Source organism: Sturnira hondurensis, unplaced genomic scaffold (genome assembly GCF_014824575.4).
Source record: "Sturnira hondurensis isolate 20B ecotype Veracruz unplaced genomic scaffold, ASM1482457v3 Scaffold0021632, whole genome shotgun sequence".
In the NCBI taxonomy this organism is placed as follows: domain Eukaryota; kingdom Metazoa; phylum Chordata; class Mammalia; order Chiroptera; family Phyllostomidae; genus Sturnira; species Sturnira hondurensis.
The window spans coordinates 4,135,656-4,148,615 of record NW_028094263.1 but is presented as its reverse complement, the minus strand read 5'-3'; the positions used below and the strand labels follow the sequence as shown (position 1 = coordinate 4,148,615).

The window sequence follows — 12,960 nt, the reverse complement described above, 5'->3', positions numbered from 1 at the left end:
GGGGTGCTTTGTCTTCTGCCTCCCCGGAAGCCCTCAAGCAATGCAAGGAGCTCCTCACCCCACTTACTGCAGCCTCCCCAGAAGAGGGTGAGAAAAGTAAGCTGAGACTTTGGCACTAGGCTGAGAAAATACAGAGAAAACAAGGACACGCCTCTGATTTCTTTCTCCAACTCCCAGCGCTCACTGAATTCTAGGCTACTGCAGTCTTTCAGAAGAGCTATACAGAAGCATCCGTCCCTGCCACCCACTAGGCTCGGGGCTCAGCCAGACTTCTACCTGGAGGGGTGGAGGGTCAGAAGCTGCCCCTGAAGGAGCCTCAGTGCCCAGAATCCAGCCTGAAGTGGTCCAGCAGTCACGGGGTTAAAACTGCCCCAGCCTCTGACTTTGCTGAACCCCACCCCACTCCCCAACAGAGGGAGGAAGTGGCAGAGAATCAGGGCTTGTGTGAGCCCTTAAGAATTCAAGGAATGTCCCATTTCCCTTGGGGGCTGGGGGAGAGGACCAGTGTTAGCTAACAGAAGAGAAGGAGCAGCTGAAGGGAAAGCGGGGACCCTCCTTCTACCCCAGGCAACCTTCCCCATGCCCCCCGTCCTCCCAGAAGAGACAATACTCATGTTACTTCTTGAGTGTAAGATTTTATCAGAAATCAGTTTCCCCAGCACCTGGCACAGGTGGGCATGTAGTAGTAATCGGGCAGGCGATATATATCTAATGAATGAAAAAAATGCCAAGGAGATGCTGCTGCGGTATTAGCAGGGTACTGGGGGTGCAAAAATGGAGAGGTAGCCTATCAAAGGGGTTTAAGACCCCCAACCCCTCTCAGGCAAGTCCCAGAGCTCCCCTTCTGGGTAATCTTCAGCTGCAAAGAGCCTCCTGACGGACTATAAAGAAACAAAATAAAACTGGACTCAAATCAGATGCTGAACTGTTTTTGAATACTGATCTTGCCACCGACTTGAAGTGATCTGACCTTCCGCAGCAGCTGCCTAGCAGGGTGGCTGTGAGGTCCTGCACGTGCCGTGGGCCCGGACTGAGTCTGCACCGAGTTTGTGAATGCTAGGCTCAGGAGGTCACCCTGAAGATGGATGGTATCCTCCTCCGGAATGGCATGGAATGAGGGACCCGCTTCACCTACTTCCCTGCAGCAAGCCAAGCTGCAGACCCCAAGGCAGAAGGAACAGAGTGTAAGCCAACTCCAGTGGAAAAGACTAGAGGTCCCCACTGGCTCCCTCACCACACAGGGATGAGCTCGGCCCCGGGCCAGGCCACGCCTTCCTGAAGCCTCACTGCTCAAGAAATGAACGCCAGGAAGGGTTGCAGCCGGAAGCCCGAGCCTCGTGCCCAGGCTCTCTGGCAGGGGCCAGGTGAGAGATGGAGACAGTCAACTGTTCTGATGGGGAGAGAAAAGAGGAGAAGCAGAGAGCACAGCTGGGCAGAAACATGGCAGGTCACTTTTTCGTGAAAGGTCACACTGAGCCCACCCCCCGCAGCAGGGCACCGTGGGAAGAACACGCTTGTTGCACTGGGTTTGAACTGGCCTCTCACTAGACACATCATCTTGAGAAAATCCCTTCCCCTCCTCGAGCCTCAGTTTCCTTCTCTGTGAAGTGAGAATAAGGGCGCTTACTTCACCCAGCTGTGGTGAGAGCTAATTGTGACCCACCCTGAGGAAGACCGAGGAAGGGGCCCNCCCCCCCCCCCCCCCCCCGAGCCCCCTGCCCGGCACTCACGCGTTGCAGTAGGGCTTCTTCTCGTAGCCCTTGTAGTTCTTCATGTTGAGTGTCATCTTGCAGGTCTCGCAGTGGAAGCATGCTTTATGCCAGAACTGGGGACAGAGGCAGAGGGAGGAGGACACCCGTCACACACCAGGACTTCAGGAAGTGGGCTCGGGCCCTCGGAAGGGACCCTGTGGCTCCAGCCCCGGGGAATGGAACATAGAACCACCCGGGGTGAGCTGGGGACATCTCAGGTCACAGACTCTGGCAGCCGATGACACTCCTCCCACCCCTTTCCCACTCCCCACCAATCAGCCATTTGAGCTGTAAGAAGGGGAGAAGGGCAGACGTATGGGGCAAGTGGAGAAGAGGCCAGTGATAGTAGTGGTAAGCTGTCCCCCAAAAGCCAGCTCCACCTCCCCACACCACTCCTGCTGCCCCCAAGCTGGAGAAGCCTCATTGCTTATGCAAAGCTGTACCAGGGTTGCTAAGAAGCCGCTGCTGAGCATGAGGGGCAGCTCCTAGGGAAGGCCTAGAGAAGGAGAGGAGGAGGGCCCAGTGCCTGAGGGCCCAGTGCCTGAGCGCCCAGTGCCTGAGCGCCCAGGCCAGAACCTAGGCACACGACCAGAGGAGGGGGTGGGTGCTCCCGCTCCAGCCACCGCTCCCACACTCTTTCTCCCTCCCAGCCCACACTCCGTAGGAGGGCACCCAGCAGCTGGCCTCCCGGAGGCACTCAAGAACTCTGCTTAAAAGCCTTGCAAGGGGAACTCCGCAGTGGGCATCAAAGCTCCACCCTAACTAGCTACATGACCTCGGTCAGAGCCCACACCTCTAAGCCATTTCCAGGTCTATAGAAGGGAAATAATACCTGTCCCTTCTGGGACGGTTGAGGATTAAATGAGAAATCACCTGCAAAGCCCTCAGTACCTGGCATCTCTCTGTACCTGCATGGTAGATGCTGCAGACAGCAGACGCGAACCTCAGCTGGGAGGGCTCTGAGCCTTGCACTGGAGGTTTGTGCGTAGTGGGTGTGGGTAGGACTCCACTGTGCCCACCCACAGCTACAAGGTGGGTGAGGATAAGTGACAGGTAAGACTCCAGCAAAGCCAAGAACAGAGTGGCCAGGACCAGTCCAGCATGGCCAATGAAGGGAAACGGGAGGAAAGGGGAGAGGATGCAGCAGAAGCAACCACCTGTCCTAAGAAATGTTGATGCTGAAGCAACCCCCCCGCAAACGAGGTCTAAATCTGCCCCTGGCAGCCCAGAACGAGGCCTTGGGATCTGCGCCGACCTTGATCGGGCATCCAGCTTTCAGGGCTCCAGGACCCAGGTGGCCTAGGTGACCCGACTGACCTGTTTCTGCCCCATTTCCTGGCAATCAAGGGAGACACGCCTGACCCTCAGGAAGGAGGCCAGAAGCCCGGGAAGGGCCCAGGGAGACATTTGAAGGTGACCAGCACAAGGGCTGGTTCTTGGCCATTTGACAAGGAATCCCCTCAAGGCAGTGCTTTTCAAAATGTCTTTCCCTGCCAAGGGTGCTTCCGGGACGCTTTGGAGGAGGGGATGGGAAAAAGGAAGTGGGGAGATTGGGATACCACCTTCCCTCCCTTGGCTGGCTTCAACCATGGGGTGATTTGGGGGGTAATTGCCATCTAATAGGATGCTTCCCCTGTCAAGGCGACCTAAAGGAATCTCCAACGGTAGAATAGTGAATGAAATGGCAGGAGACCCACTGTTTTGGGAAGAAGGCCAGCTGGAAGCCTGGAAGCAAAGGGATGGCTGGTCTAAGTAAGCTTGGCCCCCTCCCCAACCGGGGCCTATCCCAGAGCCCAGCCTAGACTCATGATGCCAAACCCCAACACACATAACCCACCGGAAAAATTAGAGTAGGGTAGCCCCTGCCCCCGTCAGCCCACAAAGTGGCAGCCCCTCTCCCACCGCCATTGCCTCGGAGGCACTGGCAGAGCGCCCCAGCTCTGCCACCAGCCGGTCTGCTGGCTTCTGCCTGCTTAGTTGCACATACCTCTGCCTGGGCCCCCACCTCCCCCAACCCCCGCCGGGGCCTGCCAGGAAAAAACATTCTCTGGAATCCAGACCATGACCCACTTTCACACACACACATCTGCAGGAATACACTGTCCTGGGACTGGGGACCTCCAAAGCTGCCTCCTGATTGATTTGGGGGAAACAAAGGGAAGAAGACAGATACCCTAGCAGGTGAACAGGATCCCACCCAGGAGCCAAGGCCAAGCCCCTCAGGAAGAGGGGCAGGGTATACCGACCAGGGTGGGGGTACAGGGCCAACACCGAATCCAGGAGTTCCACAAGCCCCCTGCAGGCTGCCACTGGGAGGGGAACCCCCATACGAGCAGATGGTGCCCATTTCCATCTGTAGCTATTCCCCCCTCCCCAGCCCCAGAGACCCTTTGCTCCCAGCCAGACACACCAGAGTCTGGGAAGGGGGTCATCTGTCCTCATACAGGGGCTCAGTAGCAGAATAATAAGAGCACAGGTGACCTCAGTGCCTTCAGGGTAACCACCAAACTTAGTCTCTGCAGCTAGAAAGTGGAACTAAAACCAGGGTCCCACACAGGCGCTGGGAGGAGCAATGAGATGACTCGGGTGCCAAGGTGGCTGCTTTAGGTCACTTCCCTCGCTCCCTGGAGGAGGGCTCCAAGGTTCAGGAAAACCCAGCTGCTCCTGCCGCTGTGCGTGTCCTCTTCACAGCAGGAAAAGCGGGGGGCCGGTGACTCAGCAGCCCCTGGGGGCCAAGCCTGGACTGGGCACCCCAAGGAAACCCCATCCCTGTCTCAGTCAGGTCTGCTCCTCTTTCCCCTGCCCCGTAGGCCCTGTCCCTCTTTTCTGAAAGGCCCCAGTAAGCAGATTTCAGAGAAGTGTTCCTGAGACTCGGGACTCGGGATCAGAGCAAAGTGCACCTCTGGGCAGGCAACTCGAATCTTTCCCACTGCCCTGAAGTCCGTGGTTTCCCTTTCACAAAAAACCAGACCCGTGGGGTCTGTTAGTAACCTCTCGGGCTCCAGCTTCACCCTCGAGTCTCCCTTGCCTGCAGCTCCGAAGCTGAAGCCCAGTCCACAGAAAGGTAAACAGAGGCTCATGGGGCAGAAGCAAGATCCCCTGCACTGGGGCAAGGCTTAGACCAGCTCCTACCTCCCCGTAATCACTGTGGAGGTGGGGGAGGGGCTGCTCTTAGCTCTGGGTGAGGGAGATTCAGCCAATTTCAGGTCACTGTGCCTGCAGCCTGGCACCTTGCCCTCCGCACCCAGGCTGCCTGGGTGGCCATGACTCAGGGTTGGAGTATGAGACCTTCCTCTCCCTTCCTGTCGCCCAGGGTTACCATTTCTCCCTTCTTCAGGGGCAATGCCAGCCCCACCCTGGTTGGGTCACCAACGGAGTTCAGTTGGCCACCTGGGCCACTGGCTTAAAGTGACAGATTTTGGCCGCACCTCCACAAATTCCCAGAGGGAGATGATTATTCCCTACTACCCCAGTTCCTGGAAGGAGCGTGCCTCAGGCCCAGGGTCAGGAAGGGGCGGCGCCACTGTGGACACTAAAATAAGACCGTGTAAATACAGGTACTGTTTCGCAAACATAACAGGCAGAAGAGCTGGGCACAGAGGACTTCAGACTTGAATTCCAGCTCTGACTGAGAGGGGGATGAGCCACCTGAACTGTCTGAGCCTCCGTTTAGGGGGCTCATCACCTCCAGGGGCCACCACAGCTGCTGCGGCGGCGACTGAGCCTGGCCCTTCGCCATAAGCAGTAGCTATGAATGGACGGCCACAGGTGATCGTGGGGTACTTCAGCCAAAGAAAAGGGGGAACCACAAGTGCAGGACTTGTCTCTTTTTTGTGTCCAGCCAACCTCCTTCTATCTTGCTGCCCCCTGTAGGAGTGAGAGGGCAGGAGAGGGGGCAATTCAAACAACCAGAGGCAGGGAGCCCTCCTAATGGGGGACTCCAGGGAAACTGGTGCCCACCAATCCCCTACTCTTTTCAGGAGCCCAGGGAAGGAAGCCCAGGGAGAGGGGCAGGGCAAGGCTCTTAATAATCCAGGTTCCTATACACAAATGCTCCCTAACAGGGTCTGGGCTAAAACTCCACCTCTCTCAAAATGTAGGGGACATTTTGAGCACAGCCCCTCTCCCTCCTCAAAGGCCTGTGGCAGCCCCTTCAGAGTGCCTGGCATAAAGTAGATGTTCAATAAGTATTTGGCCAATGAATGAGCCAATGAGGTCACCCTGTTTCTCCCCCAACTCTAACCCCAGAAACCCACTGGGGAAGGAAATCTCGATCTTGTCCCTCAGACACCGCTGTCAGCAATACATATTTATTCAGCATGCAAAGCACACTGAGTACTGCAGGTTGGGGGCAGGGTGGCCATCGAAGGTGACAGGGCCTTTACTCACCTAAGTCTTTGAGAGATAAGGCTCAGGAAGGAGAAAAGGCCCACACCAAGGACACAGGCTGGTGCTTTGGGTCCCACTGTGGGCTAAGTGCCGTAGGGAAATTTTGGTGGGTCTCATTTGACTCTCTCCTATTGTAAATGGAAAGCCTTGGGAAGTTGGTTAGCAACCTTGCCTCTGGGACAGAATGTTCCTCCTCTCAGGTCTCAGCCCCTGGGGCACCAGTTCCCCAGCAGGAAGTGCCCGTCCTCCCTGCGGGGAGGGGGTTAGGAAAGAGGAAGAGGTCTGACACTGGGATACTGGCTCAGCACTGGGAGCGAGGTCCCCCCACGACCAACTCCTACAGGGAAAGCTCTCAAAAGAGGGAGGAATCACTAGTCCCACTTCCCAAGGCAACCCCCACCTGACTGTCCTCTTCAGCTGAGGTAAGAAAGCTAGCTAGTGGAGGGGGGGCAGTACCTTGCAGGATACCTGTCCTCCTGGCCCCAGACACACACGACACCAAAGTTCTTTACAAGGGGAGCCAGGTGTGGGGCTAGACAGAGCATGCCCAAAAGGTAGGGAGTGCACAGCCTATACCACATCCCTTTCAGCGCACTTTAGCCCCACCTCCAAGGAAATAACATCAGCACACATCTGACAGATGGTGAGAACTGAGGCCTAGAGCCATTCGTAAAGCCAGTGGGAAAACACCTGGGATGCAGACTCTGTCTCCCAACTCCCAGGCTAGCAATCTCTCCATCATACATTGCTTCTGCCTTATAGGAGTGAAGGTGTCCACGGCCTCTTCCCAACTCATGACCACAGAGAAGGAGAGCACAGGGAACTCCAGGAAGAGAGGCCAAAATCCCTACCATGGGGGAAGGGCATAAACACCAGTGTGTGAAGCGAAGACAGACTTCTTCAGTTAGTGCCTCCAAGCTCATGTCCTGCCCTCAGGAGGTTGGCACAGTCATCAGGAAGGTCAGCACCCACCTCCTTTGTGTCCACAATACAGCACTCCTCTCCTCCTGTCTGGCCAAACCCAGGAGAGACAGTGAAACAGCAGTAGCCCCATATGTATCCTTCCCCCAAGAAGGCCAAAGGTCACTGAGGAAGCTCCAACCCCAAGGGGAAGGGGAGAAGCAAGTATCCAATGAACTGTCCTTTCACGAACAAAATATGGCTTCAAGTGGGCAATGAACTTGGTCCCAGGGCTCTGCACCCCTCTTCCATCCCCTGCCCCTCACACCCTCCCATTTTAGATGAGAAAGAGGGTGTATTTGGACTTGGAGCCAGCTTTGGGAATGTGGGTGAAAGGCACGGTGAGGAAGGGGACAAAAATCACAAAGGCCCCGCCTCCAGACTGGGACAGGATGCAGAGGAACGGAAGATTTTGCCTCAGGGTATAAGGGAGCTTAAAAGAGGACAGGATCCTACCCCAAACTGCTGGAAACACCCAATTCTACTCTCCACCCCTCTCCAAAAGTATAATGACAACCAGATGAACAAGTCCAGCATAGGTAGGGGTGGTGGGGAGGATGAATCGTAAGGGCCCTCAGGGGACAATGAATTTCCAGAAGGCCACCCTCCCCTCCCCCCAAACACCTCCCCCTTTTCTTGCCTTCCCCTGAGCTCAGCCAACCCCACCTCCATCGGGTAAACCTGCTTTGAAAAGTTAGCTCTTTGTTCTGCTCTGAGCACAATTTCAGAAGATCTCTGCGAAGCACCCCCCGCCCACCCTACTCCAGCATCCGACCCCGCCCCGCTCGGGCTGGGCAGCCCAGCGCTGCGAGTTGGCCTCTAATTTGAGGTGGGGGCTGGGAAGCTACCATTAACCGGTGGTCCATTAATCGCTGAACTACCACCGGTAGTTATACAGATCGTCCAAAAAAGGAGGTCTTGCAATGGGGCTCAAGTCCTTATTCGCAGCCCAATTCACCAAAAGCAACACTCACCGGTTGATAGCCCCCGCCCCCAGTCTCCAGGCCAGAAAGCCCAGCCATTCGCGGTCAGAGCCGACAGTTTCGCTGGGCCCCCCAACCTCTGCCCCGCCCCACCGCCGCCCCCTCCCCGAGAGCCCCGCGCTTCCGCCTACTTGGCGCTCCGGGCGGCGGGGAGAAGGAGCGTCAGTCTCTCACACTCCACGGCCTAGGGGGCGGGACTGCACCCCTAACCTCCCCCAGCCCCCACCCCTTGGCCTGGCTTCTCTACCCCTTTTCCGTTCTCCCAACCCCAGGGCAGAGCCGACTCTTCAACGGTGGCTGCCCGCCACGCGTGGACCTCTTGCCTCGCCTCTGATCTCCTGGTTTCCAGACTGGGGTCTGTCCCCAACACCCCATGACACCGCCCTCCCTCTCTCCTCCAAGGATCCCGGGGATCGGGCGGCAAAAACCCAGCCCCTCTCTCTTCCCCTCAATCTGGAGCACTGCTCGAGAACGGCAAAGACGCGTCTCCCAGTCCCGGGGCTCACCTTATCCAGACAGTTCACCTTCTCGGTGGGATACACGATCTTGCCGCACCGGGCGCAATTGGGGTTCATGGCTCCCAGAAAGGCTGGGGCGGGGACGCCGGAGCTCGCGCTTGTTCTCTTTCCCCCGAGCGAGCTGGCGGGAGACAGCAGCGGCTGCAACTACACAAGCGGCGGCGACCGCGGCTGGAGCTAGGGAACTGGCCTTCGCCTCCGCCCTCCTTCCCCTAATAAACACAGCGGGGAGGAGGGGCTGCACCGGGGCGGGGACGCGCCGCGGGCGCGGGCGCGGGCAGGGGCGCGTGCGGGCAGGCGCGCTCCCAGAGAGACTTGGGGCTGCGCGAGGGCGGGTTCTGGGTAGGGCTGCGGGGCCTGGGGTGCGCGCCCAGGTGCTCCCAAGCCCGAGGCGCCCTGGAGAGACACCGGCTTCACCCAGAGCCCTTCCCGCGCTGCAGGCAGCTCGAAGCTGGTCTGGCCAAACATCTGGGCTCCGGGGCTGAGGGAGGCGGGGAAACCTCCCGCATCCGTCGAGGGTGGGGTTGGAACCTCCGGAACGCCCGATCGGATTCACCGGATTCGGGGACTTTCCTTTGTACCCATCTGTATGAATCTATGGACAGAATGGGAACCCCCTTGCCCCGCCCCTCGGTTAGCCTCCCTTCCCCCTCGTATCCTTTCCCACTTCTGTAGGGCGGAACCCGTTCCTCCCGCCTGTACTCAGCGCCTCGCAGTCCGAGCTTGTTCCTTCCTCCCCGCGCCCCTGCGGTGCCGCTTTCCCGGGGTTCTCTGGATCCAGGCACCTTCCGCTTTCCACTTGGGCCCCTCTCCTCCTTCATTCCTTTTGCCTTACTCTTATTAACCACCTTAGTGTACCAGTGTCCTAGTCTCCAAAGATGTATCGCCAAGCACCAAAGTGGCGTGGGGGTATAGCTCAGTGGTAGAGCATTTGACTGCAGATCAAGAGGTCCCTGGTTCAAATCCGGGTGCCCCCTGGATGGTTTTTCTTCTCCCTAACTAATACAGTGCAACCTCTCTTATTCGTTTTAACATTGGGTCCTAGATGAAAAGAAAACAGAAATGATTTTTCAAAAATTCCTTTCTCATATTCCAACCTTAGCGGAAAGCTTTCAGTTTTGCTTTGTACCTAGCAGAAGGAGGAAGGGGGGGCGGGGGTGTGCACAAATCAGGTACAAAAGCTTCGCGTCAAGATTGCTGGCTCCAGAGGTGTCGGGATTTCCCCGGCCACAGGTTCCGGGGACAAAATGACTATCTCGAGTTGGCGTTCCGTTTCCGATGGGGCTGTGGGTGGGTCAAAAGAAAGAAATCGGCAGATACAGTCTTTCTCCAACTTCAACTTTATTACCAGCGACACGAACGTGCTGTGTTCATCGTTCCCTATGGCTCACAACACAGGCAGACAGAGTCAAAGCACTTTGGAAAACATTAAAATGCCCATTGCACACCCGTAAACTCGCTTTAATTTACAAAAATAAAGTTATCTGCTCATGCAGACTGACATAAAGGCAGTGGTTCTCAGACTTGAGTGCATCAGAATTACCTAGAGGGCTTGCTAAAACACCCCAGTTTCTGATTCGGTAGGCCTAGAGTGGGGTCTGGAGAATTTGCATTTCTGACAAGTTCCCAAGTGATGTTGATGTTGCTGGTCAGGGGACCATACTTTGAGATCTGCTAAACTAGTAATACAGGTCTATCGAGTTTCATAACATAAAGGTAGGGGTAGATATTTGTTGGTTGAGTCACTGACAGTATAAAAAAAAAGTAAATGTGAAGGGAGTAAGGGCTTCCCCTTCGACTAGGTTTTGTCCCAAAAAAGGAAAACTAAAAGAGAAAGGGAGAGGCATGCTGCTTGGGTCAGGGGGCAGCTGTGATATTTTAAACCAGGAATCTGTTTGTGTCCTCCGGCGAGGCCCCAGGGGAATACTACCGCGCATTTTTCCCCACGGCTCCCATTACTGTGAGTCTTGAGAATGGACATGGGCAGCGCCGCGGTCCTGGTGCAAAGCCCAGACCCTAGATAGAACCAACTTTTCACCCCTTTCCTGGAAACAAGGCCTGAAACTTACTACCTGTAGGTTATCTGGCCAAAGGCTTGTCTTTGAGCTAATATGAAGGAGAAGGCTGTGCACTTTTCTCTTTTCACCTTATCTTATATCTGTGTGTGTCTAGTTTAAACTTTGCAACTATATAAACCTAAGTTTAAATTCATGCTCCTAGTCTAACTGGTCAGAGTATGAACTAAACAAAATGACATTGCCTGCCCATCTCTGAGGCCAATAGGTCTTGAACAGTTTTAAGAGATGGTAAGAGTTGTTGCTTCCTTTTACCTATTTAAGGAAGCGATGGGCTTCTCACTACTGAGTAGAGGAGCACGGATTAGAAGCAGTCAAGTCATCTCTTGGTGGCCCCCCACTGGGGAAAGCTGGGAAGGTGGAATAGACAAGTGGGTCCAGGGAACTGGAGACAGAGTCGGTTTTCCAGGGTTACACCTGAGCAACTTGGAGAAAATGTGAAAAGCAAGTGAGGGGGCCTCTGGATTTGAGCCAGGAACCTCTTAACCTGCAGTCCAATGCTCTACCCCCTCCTACATACATTGCTTTTGCTAACAATTATTTAATAAATTCTTTTTACACCAATTCTAATTTTTTGCGATGAAACTATTTGTTCAGAACTAGATATTTCTCACTAAATGATACTGAATTTCCTTATTATGAGGACAAAACTAAAAGACCAACTCAAAACGTGTGAACTTGGGTACCAATCCACCCTTTTCTGGGCTAAACTCTTTATCCGCAATCCCCCCGCCCATGAGCCAGTTTGCCCTAAGAGGTGAAAGAACAACCAACTTCAGAGGGAAGCCTTTCCCCTCGTCTCTCTAAAAAGAATACAAACACATTTTTACCGGGAGACTTTCCCTGGCTATTCTCTTTAGCAGAGGTGTCCAAACTTTTGGCGTCTCTGGGCCACATTGGAAGAAGCATTGTCTTGGGCCACTCGTTAAATATACAAACAGTAACAAAATGAGCAAGAAAAAAGGTTTGAAGTAAATTTACGATTTTGTGTTGAGCCGCATTCATAGCCGTGCTGAGCTGCACGTGGCCTGTGGGCTGCGGGTTGGACNAATACAAACACATTTTTACCGGGAGACTTTCCCTGGCTATTCTCTTTAGCAGAGGTGTCCAAACTTTTGGCGTCTCTGGGCCACATTGGAAGAAGCATTGTCTTGGGCCACTCGTTAAATATACAAACAGTAACAAAATGAGCAAGAAAAAAGGTTTGAAGTAAATTTACGATTTTGTGTTGAGCCGCATTCATAGCCGTGCTGGGCTGCACGTGGCCTGTGGGCTGTGGGTTGGACACCCCTGCCAGTAGTTCTGCTCTCTTTTCCTGGAGCAACTACTATGTGCCTCACTCTGGTTACCGGACATACGTTCAGGAGAAACACACAAAGGTTCTGATTCACACTGAGTTTAAAATCCAGCAGAGACAGGCTGGAAACAAATGCACGAGTGAATAAACAAGGAAATGTCCAGGAGTGATACAGGAAATAGTAAAATAGATTTAAAAACAGAAAACATCAACAACAACAACCCCCCCCCCCACACACACACACAAGATTCTGCGTTAGGAAGGTACGAGGGGGATGCTACCTCAGGTTGGAGGACCTTGAACCACGGAAGACCTCTCTGTGCAGGTGACTTTGGAGTTCAGACCTGAATGGCAGGGGGTGGAGACGGGGAAGCTTCCAGGTAGAAGAAATGGCTACTACAAAGGCCGCGGGCCCAGAGCAGCTAGAGGAAGGTGGACCAGGGGAGAGCAATTCAAGAGGACTGGAGAGGGCCTTACCAGGTAAGGGGTTTGAATTTTACTCCGAATGGATGAAAAGCCAGCCATGGACAATTTTGAGCAGAGGGGTTGGAAATCATCTCCCACACTCCCATGGGAAGGAGTTGTGGGCTGTCCGCATCAGCAGCACACACACTAAAACTGAGAAGACACAGGGCAGGTGATCACAGCCCCGCACAAGGGTGATGCCCAGACTCCTGAAGCATTCCCCATTTTTTGTTCTTGCATTCTTTATCCTTCCATCACTGTACTGATTCTTTTTCATTTCATTTTTTAAAGTAACTTGAATTTTTCAAATGCAGTGGTTTGAGAGATGCACCCTCTGATACATTCATTGGTTGCTTCTTGTATGTGCTCTGACCCGGGGTCAGCATGTGACCTTGGCATAGTGGGAAGATGATCCAACAAGCTGAGCCACCCAGCCAGGGCTACTGATTTTATTTAAAATTTTTTTTAACTGAACCGCTGCTTCACTTCATCTCTACAAGTGTTCACAGCAAAACATGTTCC

At 54.5% G+C, this 12,960-nt stretch overlaps 1 protein-coding gene, 1 long non-coding RNA gene and 1 other non-coding gene across 5 annotated transcripts in view; 2 read left to right on the top strand and 1 right to left on the bottom strand.

Annotated features, from left to right (window-relative positions):
* LASP1 (LIM and SH3 protein 1) overlaps positions 1-8,658 on the bottom strand; it is a 37,930-nt gene extending 29,272 nt beyond the window's left edge. Inside the window, exons 1-2 of one of the 3 annotated variants that reach the window (XM_037033582.1) lie at positions 8,590-8,658; positions 1,731-1,825 (exon numbers count right to left, since the gene is read on the bottom strand). In XM_037033582.1, coding sequence (XP_036889477.1) covers positions 1,731-1,825; positions 8,590-8,658 — 164 coding nt within the window. Of the gene's footprint in view, positions 1-1,730; positions 1,826-8,074; positions 8,162-8,589 lie in introns of those variants that run through there. The other 2 variants (XM_037033583.1, XM_037033584.1) reach the window with 2 other exon arrangements.
* LOC118978213 (uncharacterized) lies at positions 4,672-7,793 on the top strand. The gene is made up of 2 exons (XR_005064659.1): positions 4,672-4,815; positions 6,903-7,793. It is a non-coding gene; the product is annotated as an uncharacterized LOC118978213 (long non-coding RNA).
* Positions 8,659-9,506: 848 nt separating the features above from the next.
* TRNAC-GCA (transfer RNA cysteine (anticodon GCA)) lies at positions 9,507-9,578 on the top strand. The gene has a single exon. It is a non-coding gene; the product is annotated as a tRNA-Cys (tRNA).
* Positions 9,579-12,960: the final 3,382 nt, after the last annotated feature.